This window comes from Panicum virgatum, chromosome 9N, assembly GCF_016808335.1.
Source record: "Panicum virgatum strain AP13 chromosome 9N, P.virgatum_v5, whole genome shotgun sequence".
Taxonomy (NCBI): Eukaryota; Viridiplantae; Streptophyta; class Magnoliopsida; order Poales; family Poaceae; genus Panicum; species Panicum virgatum.
Window position 1 is genome coordinate 55,771,523 of NC_053153.1, and position 13,495 is coordinate 55,785,017.

Sequence of the window (13,495 nt, forward strand, 5' to 3'; positions counted from 1 at the left end):
TATTTTCGGAGCTTTTCATGTCACTAGAATACTAAAAACCACACATTTAATTAATATAATGATAAGAAATAAGAACTAACAAATGCATTATATAATGTGAACCATCAAGTTTACATCATAATACAACGATAATGAAACACACATCACACATGCAGTGGCATGGCAGAACCCGTTGCAAACTACGGTAAACAGATTGTGGACTAACCTAACATGCCTTAGGTAATTTAAAAAAACACAACAAACACAACGATGCAGCATGTCACTAGCACTAGGGAAGTCCTAGTAACTGTACCCCCACGTAGCAAACTGCGTTGAGCCTTCTCCGCTGTATCCACCTATTGCAGGTGGTGCAGGCGGTGGTGCCGGAGGCGCAGGGCCCTTCTTCTTGTGACTAAGGCAGTTGCAGTAAGGAATAGTGCATGGTTCATCCTGTGAACCGGCAGCATTGCTGGTATCATCATCTTCGTCGACTTTGTTTCCCTCGCTCACTTTCTCATAATGGTTCACTTTGCATTCCAGATCAAAGATCTTTATCTGGAGGTACTCGATGAACTTTTGAAAATGATGTAACCAAACAACCAAAGTAGGTACGCCTCCAGCGATCTAGTCACACTGTACTCGTCGGCATCCGCAGCCAACAGGGCAGGCTACATAAACAATTAATATTAATGATTTCAACTGACAATGCAACATGTGAATTGTAACAATTAAATTTAAATATACAATGAATACGTACTGTAAATTGTAGGAACCAGGTCTTCGAAGGACCTGCTGCTCGCGGGTGCGGGTTGATCGGACCTGCTTCTTCCACGCGGTCAACCAGGGCAAAACGGGCCTCCAGGTCATCCTTCCACGAGGCCGCCACCACACGCGGCCCTACAGCCTCCCCGACGATAGGGAGACCGAGGAGGTAGGCCACATCCTGCAGCGTAGGAGTCATCTCCCCACACGGGAGGTGGAACGTGTGTGTCTCCGGCCTCGCCGTCAGGAGGGGTCGGTCGAGCTGAATAGGCCCACCCTCGACAAGACGGCCCAGAGTCAGTAGACCGGCCTCACGTAACCTGCAATAAACAAAATTGTCGAAACAAAGGAATACCGACGAATACATAAATGATAAACAATAATATTTCATTACATACCTGTCACACCAATCGTGGTGTATAGAGATCGCCTCCCCGGGTGGACGAGGACGTAGCACCTCTAGGGCTCGGTGCTCAACTGCTGCAAAGTAAGACCTGTGGCTCGAGTCGGTAACTGGGTCTAGCAAGGAGTCCGTCTTCATACCTGCATTCAAAAATATATGAGAACACATAGGTACATATATGTTTCATACAAACTGGACGCGTAATATTTATACATTACAGATAGGTTCGATACAAACTTCACGCACGATTATGGCATATTACAGATATGTTTGATACAAACTCCACGCACGATATTTATACATTACAGATATGTTCCAATCAAACTAGACGCACGATTACTACATATTACAGATATGTTCGATACAATTGTGGATCATGACACCGAATGCCTTCCACGAGCAATTCTCGCCGATGGTCGTCTGAACGTAGGAGGTGCTCCATCTCTGGAATTTCCGGAAGGACCGACGTCAGCAGCATCGTGAAGTACATTCTGAGGACACTTCTTGTAGTTGTGACCCAATGCTCCACATTGGCTGCAACGATTTTCTGCCTTGCTTGCTTCGGACTCGTCCATACCATTCCGAATACGACGCGTCTAACGGCGGCCTTTGCCTTTCTTAGTGGCTGGATCAGGAATAAACATCTTATTCTCATTATCCTGAATGAAAGGCCCCACTATTCCAATCCCGTATACCTCATGTCCCCAGGTGGATACAGCTGCTTCCTTGCTGAAGTAAGGTGAAACAAATACTCCTGGCTGCAACCCAGACTCTGCACATGCCGCAATGAGATGCGAGCATGGCAAATGCAATAACTTAGGCTTCATGCAGGTGCAGAAGGCTTTGCCATCTACTGTAATCAAACTCTCCTGTACCACCCTATCTCTACGGATACCACGACCAGTTCTATCCTTGCATAGAACCTCAAATCTATGCTCCATTGTACCTGTCGATATGACGCGGTGCAGTTTGGCCTTTTCAATCTTCTCTTGCATATATTGTGTCACTCTTGTAAAAAACTGAATTTGGGAGTTGCTGATGTTTATGCTTGCAGCCATGTAACGCTCTCTGAAATACTTCATGCACCCATACATGATGAACTCAACAATTCCCACAAGAGCAAAGGCACGACAAGAACGCATAACCATATTGAAACACTCCGCATGGTTCGTTGTCTGAATACCAAACCGTATTCCGTTGGTATCATAAAGGAATGACCATTTCTCCTTAGGTGCACCTCGAATCCAGTGTGAAAATGGCTTCTCCATTGAATCCCTAGCCTCTGCAACCTGACTCGTGCCTGTTCCTGATGCCCTTACCTTCACTAGCTCTGCAGTCAACTGATCAAGCATCTGCCATAATGCATTGAATTTTCTCTGTTGATTTTGGGTGCACAACCTCTTAAACATGTTCTTAAGATCCTTGTTTTTGAAGTGGTCATACAAGTTTGCACCCATATGGCTAATGCACCACCTGTTTTGGACATCGGGCCACTATGGAGCCGTTGTCGCAGTTCCACGTTGCAATTTCAGTATTGATTGCAGCAGGCCTGCATGCCTATCACTAATAAGGCTCACATCTGGACATGTAGCAACAACATGAACCTTCACTCGTTCAAGGAACCAATACCAACTATCTAAGTTCTCAATCTCAACAAATGCAAATGCGAGCTGAACTATTTGGTTGTTGCAATCTACCCCGATTGCGGTGAGTATCTGACATTTATACCTTCCAGTCAGAAATGTGCCATCAATGCAGATCACCGGAAGACAATACTGAAATGCTCTAACACAAGCACCTATGCAAAAGAAGGCTCGTTGCATAATTCTTTGCCCCTTAGTCACGGCTGGTACGAGGTATGTGTCATAAAAGCTTCCAGGATTTCTAGCAGCAACCTGGGATAACATACGAGGTAGGTTATCATATGATGCCTCGTATGTGCCGAACCGCATCTCGAACACCCTTTGTTTAGCCCGTCATGCCTTCAAATAACTAATGGTGTACTGGTAAGTCTGCTCAATGTATCGAACAATCACTTTTGGCTCATAATTTAGGTTGTCCATAATCAACCCATATATTTGCTTTGCAACAATGTCGCATGATATATTGCGATGCGAGGGAAGAATTTCTGACAGCAAACAAGTGTGCTTTGTCACAATGGAACATTTCCAATTCGACTTCCATTTTCCCTTGAATGCATGTACTCGCCATGGGCATCCATCATTCACACATTTCACCCCATATTCTTTACAGCCAGACTTTACGACTCTAAATTCTCGTTTCAATGATATTGCCCATAGTCTCACAGCATCTTTTATGGCTTCAATATTTGGATATGTTGCACCTTGCACTACCTCATTCCCTCTGTACTCCCACTCCTGATTTCGTACGTCTTCTGCGACATGACTGCCAAAATCATGCTCCTTCCACTCTTTTGGCAATGAGTACTGCTCGTCATCAGATGAGCCCTCATATTCTTCCATCTCTATTGTGGTTTGGTCTTCTGCCTCCATCTCGTCCACAATGCTATGTATCCTCTCTCCCTCATCAGCAAGGCTCTGTGGTCCCATGTTTTGGTTCTCTGTCTCTTCTGACTCATTTTGCTCAACATAATTGGTCTCTCTTCGAATACTCGGAGTTGCTTGATCTGCACCATGTTGGAATTCATTTTGTGTCTTCTCCCGGATTTGAACAAGAATGGCCAGAGGCCACCCACGCTCTAGAGCTGCTTGCATGTACTTCTGCCAGTCATCAATGCTGTGTATCATCATCAATTTCCATAAATCACTTTCTACCTCCCAATTAACAAAAGACTGGACGGTGATCACATGTGTCAACGGATCAACACGGAACCCATGCTGCAGCCACTTACATATGGAACCAAAACTCCTTTCCAGAGGTTTATCTATGGCGCTAGATGTGCACTTAAAGGCAGAAAGATCTACTCCATTTGGCCCATACAAAACATTGTAGTCACCATAAAATACTTGAAACTGCATCTTGCTCGACATATCTGTATATCACAGAATACTTATCGAGTTATACTCTTTACTTCACTACCTTATTCAATAATCCGTAAAAACTAAGTATGAAATTCAACTACAATGTATAAGTATTCATAACTACGTGATGACACTCAAATTCTATACTGCATATGCCAAATTCTATTCTAAATCATAATTAATTTATAAACACGTCTCTAATAGTACTGCAATTGTAATAATAAATATGTAGTACAAATTTTCTAAACTAATTTACTACTACGTAACTAAAAACTAAAGTATCATTAAACTCCTACTTAAATGGTTCTACTTTAGCACTAATTAAATTAAATTACTCTACAATACGAATGGAAAAATACATAAACTAAATGTACTAACCTGCAGATCACAAGTGCTGAATCTAGCAGGGCTTCGCCGCTTCACTTCTCCTCACCCCTCTTTTTTTTTCTAGATTTTTGGTGGAATTTTCAAGCTCAAATGAGGAGGGAATGGGGGGTCGAATGCTTATATAGGGGAGGGTACCCCGGTCGTCCGAGGGGGGCGACAGCCCCCCCCCCCTCGCCCGCGGGGGGGGCGACAGGCCCCCCTGCCGCGCCTGTGGGCGGGGCTCAGTGGTCGCCCGAGGGTGGGGCGACAGCCCCCCCTGTCGCCCGTTGGGGGGCGACAGGCCCCCTTGCATTTTTTTTTTGTCAGGGACCTCGTTGCAAATTTGAAGAAAAAAATTACACTTAGTGCCTGTCGCCCTATGGGGGGACGACCGGGGGTAGTTTTGAAATATTTCAAAACAGTTATATATTTTTGAAATTTTGATTTTTTTTTTAATATAAAAAAGAAAAAAGCGCCTGGACGCTGGAGAACGAAAAGGCCGCCAGACCAATAATGTTACGTTCTGGTTGCAACCTGTCCAACTTGGTGGCCCATCAACCTGGAAGCCCATATGCCTTTTGAAAGAAGAGTGCGAAAAATACGCCTACGTCTGGAAGGCCCAGTAATATTCAGTTTGTTCAAGGAGCCCACCCAAATGGTGTAAGCTTGACTGAGAAGATTAGGCCATTTTCGAGCTACGAGCGTGTGCATATTTGCAATGCTGCTTCCCTGGTTCATCTGATCTGTTTTTTAGAACTGTTACTTTCAATAAAATTCATTCAAAAAATTCTGTTTCAAACTCGAAGCACATCTGCTGGTGATTCGAGGTAATTCTTCTTTTGTTACTGAACATTTAGCCCTTTTTATTAAGCACCGTTTGGTCCACGAGCAGTTTTCTGCCAGTTACGTCTTCTCAGAAGAGACACACCTCGATTGGGGAAGGGGGGAAGCAAAAAATAATACAGGTGAATCCTCCAAAGAATACAGAGGTCTTGCACAGCCATTCACGCACATACAGGTTGCAACCAAGCTATGCTAGCTACCTGGTGACAGTTAAAATTGGCACCAACTGGTCTGACCGGTCGAGGTACTGTGGCATGTCCGCCAGTTAGGTCCGACCGGTCTGACCAGTCTAGGTAGAGTCTGAGTACAACTAGGATTTTTCATAGATTTAGATCTGTAAACAGGATTTCTTGCGGGATAAGTCCACCCCACCCTATAAATATAAAGAGTCACGTCCGATTAGGGAATCCAATCGAAAAAACCAATGCAAACTCTACTTTTTATCCTCTTCTCCAAACCCTAGCTTTTCCAACCCTCTCTGCTGTTCTTCCTTCGTCTCCGCGACGTTTGAAGGCGTTCTAGGTGGTCTGCCGATCCTAGAACAACCCTACGTGCGCCTACCCTGACGGGGTCCCTCTCGGGTTCGCGTTCGTCGGCCGTCGCCGATTCTCACCGGTGACCGGTCTGACCGGTTCCTTAGACCGGTCTGACCGCTCCACGCAGGGAGAGCTGCATCGAGCTCTTTCTCGCGCGGCACGATCTAGTGCGTTCGTGTGTTGACCGAGATTTGCGTCAACATACTTTTTGGCGACTCCGCTGGGGAAGAAAGATCTTGGTTAGCAAACCCGATCTAATCTAGCCTAAAGAAAATAGGCTCCAACGCAGAAATCGACAAGGAGAATATCATCCCTTCGACATACTAGCATCTTCCGGAAGACGTCCGTCTGCTACTGGAGGAGCGCAATGAAGAAGATCTACAAGCGGCGCTTGCGAGCATCAAGGTCGATCGACGCGGCAAGGTCACCAAGATCAAAGAGATCGACTTCGCTTCCATCTCCACGGATACATCTACTGAGGTAACACCTGCTGCAACTGCTCCACCTTTTGGTGTTACTATGGAACAAATTCAGAAATTGCTAGTTGAGCGTGATGTTTATTGGGTTAATTGGCTTAGCTCTAAGGAAAGGGAATCGGCTGGTAAGAAACCAGAATCAGCCGATGAACCTCCATCTGTTTCTACTTCTGAATTTGATGTTCATCAACCATCGGCAGCATCTCCTATGAGTCAACCTCAATATGGGATGCCGATGAATTATTTCAGTGGTCAAACTGTTACACCCACATACACTGATCCTATTATGAGTATTCCTGGTTCGGCCAACATTAGCCGAACAAACGAGATTGTTCAGTACACACCACCAGAAATCTCCAGGAATTCAGTGCCACACACCGGTCCTATCTCCGACGAGATGTTCGACCGATATGTGCAGCGTTGGCAAAAACCGGCAGAGACCGGTCAAACCGGTATATCAGTCCGGTCAGACCGGTTCCCCCCCCAACCGGTCCGACCGATCCATCCAGTTAGTTTGTTCTAAACCAGCGTGAGGTATCTACATCCACACAGCTAAATTCTTCGAGTAATTTCGATAAAATGCTTACTGATTATAAGAATGATTTGGCTAATCTGCTTAGAGAAAGTTTTGGAATGGATGTTAGAAGTAAAACCCGCACATACCAAAAGTCGTATCCTACTTCGTTTGATTCGGTTGCATACCCTACTAGTTTTAAGTTGCCTGAGTTTATTAAATAACAATTCAGTGGGGAAGATACTAGGAGTGCTTTTGAGCATATTAGTCAGTATCTTGCCCAATTAGGAGAAGCTGGTTCAATAAACGAGTTGAAAGTGTGTTTATTTTCTTTATCTCTAACTAGAACCGCTTTCTCATGGTTTTCACCTTTGGCACCTAATTCTATTGGCTCATGGGAACAATTAGAGCAGAAGTTCCATGAGTACTTTTTCTGTGGGCATGATGAGCTTAAATTGTCTCACTTGACATCGATTAGACAATCGCGTGATGAATCTATCAATGATTATATAAGACGATTCCGCGATAAAAAAACTGATGCTTTAGTGTGAATATTGCAGAAAAGGATTTAGCTGATTTGGTTTTAAATGGCTTGCGCTCTCATATTAAAGAAAGATTAGAGGGCTATGATTTCTTTACTGTTACTCAGGTGCATCAAAAAGCTTTGGCTGTAGAAAGCCGAAATAAAGAGTCTCAAGAATCTCATAGGCATCATCATTCTAGTGTGCATGCTTTAGAATGCAATTCAAATTGTCCGGACGATGAGTCTAATGATGTGTATGCTGCTGAGTTTGTGTGGCCATCTCAAGCTAAACCATTTAGCTGTTCTGCTCTTAAGCCGATTCAGAAAAATCGGCAAGATGAACGATTTACTTTTGATGTATCTAAGTGCGAGATGATATTTGATGAGTTATATAGGATTGGATATGTCAAGATGTCACATACTCTACCGCCGCTTGAAGAGTTGAAGCGGCGAGCATATTGCAAATTTCATAATACTTTTTCACATGCTACTAATGATTGCAATGTGTTACGTAGACAAATTCAATCGGCCATTAATGCAGGACGATTGGTTATTCCTAATATGCAAGTTGATCAGAATCATTTCCCAGTGCATGTGTTGGAATTGAATAATCCTAAAGTACTAGTTCGGCCGAGTCAAGCCGAATCAACCAAGGGGAAGAATGTAGTTATTGGTAATGAAAGACCTGAAAAAAAGCTGACACAGAAGATCCCTCAAGGCAAAAAACACTCGGGGGGCAAGACAAGAAGAAAAAGGCCGACAACAAGTCGACTGGTCTGACCGGCCACAACGGCGGTCTGACCGGTTCGACCGGTCTGACCGGTCGTGGGACCGGTCGAACCGGTGCGCCCAGTAAATCTGGGAGTTCCTCCAAAATCAAGACAAGGCCGAGTTTTAAGGAACTCTTGGCCAAATATGAGAAGAAAGGGAGTGCTCAGAGATAGAAGGGGCCACCAAGCGAAGTCAAGGATACGGGATCATCGTCAAGACATCAAGAGCAATCGAGTCAAGGTAATTATACTTCATCTAGTGGACCGATTGCTCCATGGTATTACTGATATCTTTACTTTTATACACCTATAGATTATAGTAGGATGCATATGCAATCATATTATATTCAATATCCTCCTACGTATCCAAATCATGCATTACTACAAAGATCGATTGTTGCTAGCAATAATTCGGTCAAGCAAGATGTTGATTGCAGCAAAGAGAATGAGAAGAGCAAGGAGCAAGATTCAAAGTATTTATAGCTGAGGAGGTGTTCCTCAGGCTTGTCTCATACTCAGAAGCGAAGGCTGCAATGTATGCCCAAGAAGGAGGCAATGGAACAATAAGTGGAGGCCGTGCTAAAGACGTCAGCGACAATGAAGAAGGTGTGGCGGCCCAAACAAGTTGTTTCAACATCGACTTGAGCAAAACATGGCCGATAATTATTTATCGGCTTTAGTAAAAAAATGGCCGATGTAGTGTTAATCATCGCCCTTAGACAATTTTGGCTCAGAAGAATGTTTTTTTGGCAAGCAAGCTTTACTAAAAAACATGGGGACATATGTTGACAGCCAAAATTGGCACCAACCGGTCTGACCGAGCGGTCTGACCGGCCAAGGCACTGTGGCCTGTCCGGCAGGGACTGACCAGTCTGACCGGTAGGTCCGACCGATGTGGCCGGTCCAGGTAGAGTCCAAGTACAACTAGGGTTTTTCATAGATTTAGATCTGTAAACAGGATTTTTTACGAGATAAGTCCACCCCACCCTATAAATATAAAGGGTCACGGCCGATTAGCTAATCCAATCGAACAAAATCAATACAAACTCTATTTTTTATCTTCTTCTCCAAACCCTAATTTTTCCAACCCCCTCTGTTGTTCTTCTTTTGTCTCCGCGACGTTTGAAGGTGTTCTAGGTGTCCTGCCGATCCTATAACAACCTTACGTGCGTCTACCCTGACAGGGTCCCTCCCAGGTTCGCGTTTGTCAGCCGTCGCCGATTCTCACCGGCGACCGGTCTGACCGGTTCCTTAGACCGGTCTGACCGCTCCACACAGGGAGAGCTGCATCAAGTTCTTTCTCGCACCGCACGATCTAGTGCGTTCGTGTGTTGACCGAGATTTGCGTCAACACAACCATGTCCGGTCGTCCAAACCAATCAATGAATCTACAATTCCACACGGCCGGAAACGAGCGAGCGATCAGGCGACCCTGCAGATGGCCCTGATCTTGCCGCTGCTGCCGGTGAGCACGCCGACGGAGCCCATCTTCACCATGGCGGCGGCGAAGTCGCTCTGGAACGTGGCCGGGTCGTTGGCGTAGGTGACGACCTGCACGGCGGTGTTCCTGTCGCTGAGCAGCGCCTGGTCCGAGGCGAGCAGGCCGCGGTTGGCCATGACGCCCTTGTAGAAGCCCTCGTCGAAGGCGTTGGGGGAGACGTAGTCCATGGCCACCAGCGGGTCCCCGCCCTGCGGGCACTGCCGCGCCAGCTGCGCCACGTACGCCGGGTCCATGGTCGGGTCCTGCCCCGCCGTGGTGCCCGACTGCGACAGCCGGCTGCTGAAGGAGCTGCAGTGCGAGGACCCGATGGTGTGCGCGCCGGAGAGGACGACCATGTCCCGCTGCGTCAGGCCCTTGGCGCCGAACATCTGCGTCAGCTGCGCCACGTTCGCCGTCGGCGGCGGCAGGTTGCCGTTCGTGTCCGACGCGCGCGACACGGCGCCGTCCCGCCGCCCCGCCGGCACCTGGTACGCGTTCCCGCCGGCCTGCACGGGCAACAATGGCGTACGTGAGTGGGATGAATTCGTGAGGAAGGACGCGGCAATGGCGTGCGTGAGCGTGACGCGGTTGGACCCATGCCCATGCCCATGCGATGCGAGCATCGAGTTCTTTCTGGCGTGCAAGCTGCAGCCTGCGCCCTGCCCATGCGGCATCATTTGGTGGGGGCAATGTGCCTCAGAAAAGCCGGGGACAAGGGTCAGATAACCTTTTTTTTCTACTGATGACTAATCCTGCGTGCTAGCCCAGCCTTGGATTCGGATTTCATATGATCATGTCTGGTTTAAAAAAGCTGGGCGACCAACAGTCCACCGTCCACTGACCGTCGACGACCAAAGGAGACACAATTGAAAAAAAAATAAAGATGCAGCTTTGGAGTGTAAGAGCGAGATTAAATTAGTGGGTTCACTGAGCTCACCAGCGCGACGCTGTCCCTGGCGGCGAAGGCGAGGATGTCCGCGCAGGAGACGACGCCGGGGCAGGCCTTCTCGACGCGCCCCTTAATGGCGTCGATGACGTCGAAGCCCCGCAGGCTGGTGTTGGGCCCGGCGTCCTTCTCCGCCGTGTTGCCGCTGGTCGTGTCGATCAGCACCGACGCGTCGCACCCCTGAGAGCACGCGCGAAATCCGCGACGGTTAGCTCAGTTCATCAGCGGAGCATCCGCAGCAGATGCGGTGCTGTCCCTCCCACTGCATCTCTGCAATCGGAAGAAATATTGGGGATGTGGGCACTGACCCTGACGAAGCAGTCGTGGAAGTGGAGGCGGAGCAGGCCGGCGGCGAGGCCCGGCTTGGCGCCCACCGCCCTGCTCACCTCCTGCTGCACGATGATCTCCGCCGCCGGGCACGAGCTGTCGTAGAAGCCCACCCGCAGCTGCGCGCGGAGCCCCGCCGCCGCCAGCAGCACCGCCACCGCCGCCACCTGCAAGTACAGCGCCACCCTCTGCACCGTCATGGCCGCCGCTATCTCTATCAGCAGCCACTCGTTATCGCCTGCTCTTTATGGCACTAGCCGCTACCTGCGCTTTTATACTCGCACCGCAGCTGGGAGCAGCAGGGAGGGCGCACCAATCAGTAGCTATATGCTTCTTGGTTAAGGAAGGCAAAGGCATTAACAATGTGGGAGCCTAGAAGAGGGTTTTGGGGGCCTCGCCTCGAGCGGGGCGACAGGGCCGGAGCAACAGTAGAGTGTGCCATATGCCGGGCATGTGCAGAGGGGATAGGTTGGTAGAGTGCAGAGCTGTGGCGCCGCCGACTGCCCGCCAATTGGGGCCGGGGGGCGGGCTTTTCTTCCATGATTGGAGGCGATGGAAAGGTGAGAGACAACGAGATCTGCACGGCTCCAATCTGTTTTACCTGGGGTACATGGAGCAGCGGACAGATGGACACGGTAGAGCGCGGAGCTCTGAACCCGCGAGGTGTTTGGCAGGGCCGCCATTTGTGATGAACTCGTGGTCGCAGTCTTGAGTTTTTCTCCGGGCGCTGTTGTCGTGGATCTCCTAGTTGAGTACGTGGTGATACAGGCCGATGTTGACATTGATGGACTGTGATGTTTGGCCTATTTTTACGTCAGGATGTGCTGACACACTGAAGACTGAAGTGTGACTTGTGTCTCGTTCAGTTACTGTTGGTGCGACCTCTAATCTGAATCTGAACTAGTAGTCTTATTGTTCTAATCAAGTGAGGATTATCAATTTATCATCATCATTAGTCTGAATCCAACGAGCTGGTCCAGTTGATCTTATATAAGACGTGGAATGGTCCAGTTAGCACCTTTCCTCTGTTTACGGTTTTGCGATGTGTTTGTTTTCTGAATGGAGCGAAGCATCAGATACTCCAGGAATAGCAAAGCCTCTGATTCCTGGCAACTGTTCTCCTTGCACTGTAGCTGCGAATGCCTCACAGCTTGAAGGTATCCGGGGAGGATAGGACCTCCAGGACATGCATGATTGACCCTCTTGTCCTGGTTCATGAACGCTGGCTTGCTTGCTACTAATCCGAAATGATCTCTCTCACTCTCATGACGCCCACATCCAAAGCAAGATGCTGCCGCTCCCATTGCTCGGAATGGGCAACGGGGCTGGAAAGGCAAGGTTTGGCTGGCAGTTTAAGGTGTGTTTAGTTGGTGAAAAAATTTGGAATTTAACACTGTGGCATATTTCGTTGTTACTTTACAAATAATGTCCAATCATGGACTAATTAGGCTTTAAAGATTCGTCTCGTGGTAATCAGTTAAACTGTGTAATTAATTATTTTATTTAACTGCATTTAATACTTCATGCATGTGTCCAAAGATTCGATGTGACAGATACTGTGTGAATTTTTTTGGAAACTAAATGGTGTCTTATTTCAAAGAAAAGAAGGGTTTGGCTGGCAAGGCGGCGATAAGTCAAGGAAGATTCCTCGCCACATTGCTGCCGAGCTGGAGCTTGTTTTAACCGCTTGGGACGTCCGTGAGTTCAGACTTCAGACTAGCTCCGGAGTGATTTTCGTACACGAAAATCGTCAGGTTTTGTCTGCTGATGCAGAAAGATAGTGCAGTTATCGAGTCAAGTGGGAGTAAACTTTTGCTTCAGAACAGGTGCTGATCCAGGATTAACGGCTAAACTAGCTACTGGCACTGGGTGCCAGGGCTAGTGGCGTCTGAACTCTGAACAGGCTCACTGAAGAACTGAACTGAGATGCAGCTGCAGCTGCACATGGAGATCGTGTTTGGTGGAGCTCAAGCCGTGACAACTGACAAGATCCGCTGGTGCTGCGGACTCCTGTCGTCGTCTGGGGTTTGACCCCTAGGTGAAGGCAGGGGTAAGGGGAATCAATCGTTGCGAGAACATTGATCAGAGGGATCTGATCCATTGCAAATTTGCAATGAACAAGTCGTACTGAGTATTTATAATATGTACTCCAGTCCAGTTACCTACCCTTTGCAATAGAAGAAATCAAGAAATGGCACCACTTGCGGCGCGGCGAATCCACTGTCAGATTCAGCCACACATACAAGCAGCTGCAGCAAAGAGTGCAAGACCCAGAGATCCCTGCCTGGCTGGTCCAAAAGCAGTGTGCAGTGTGAACCGCGCCTGCTCGAATTATTGGCTGCCTAGCTAAGCTTGCAGCCTTGCTGTGTCCATGGGGTCCTGTGACCTTAGATCCATCGCCATCATCCCTCTTTTCTTCTTTCGAACTGATTACCAATAACCTTCTAAAAAAACTCTCCTTCCAGAACACCTCGCAACCTGGCATCGGCTTTGCACGCGGAGGCATCGAAAGCCTCGAGGCCGGGCCCTGGATTACCGGATGGACGGACAGCCTGCTCGCGCGCGCGG

At 47.9% G+C, this 13,495-nt stretch overlaps 1 protein-coding gene across 1 annotated transcript; it reads right to left on the reverse strand.

Moving 5' to 3' along the window:
* Nucleotides 1-9,164: 9,164 nt before the first annotated feature.
* LOC120692690 (peroxidase 5-like) lies at nucleotides 9,165-11,362 on the reverse strand. Its single transcript, XM_039976066.1, has 3 exons — nucleotides 10,909-11,362; nucleotides 10,592-10,780; nucleotides 9,165-10,160 (listed from the first exon to the last, which is right to left on the reverse strand). Exons 1-3 carry the CDS (start codon nucleotides 11,125-11,127, stop codon nucleotides 9,597-9,599), a joined length of 972 nt encoding a protein of 323 aa, XP_039832000.1. The 5' UTR covers nucleotides 11,128-11,362; the 3' UTR covers nucleotides 9,165-9,596.
* Between the last annotated feature and the right edge of the window lie 2,133 nt (nucleotides 11,363-13,495).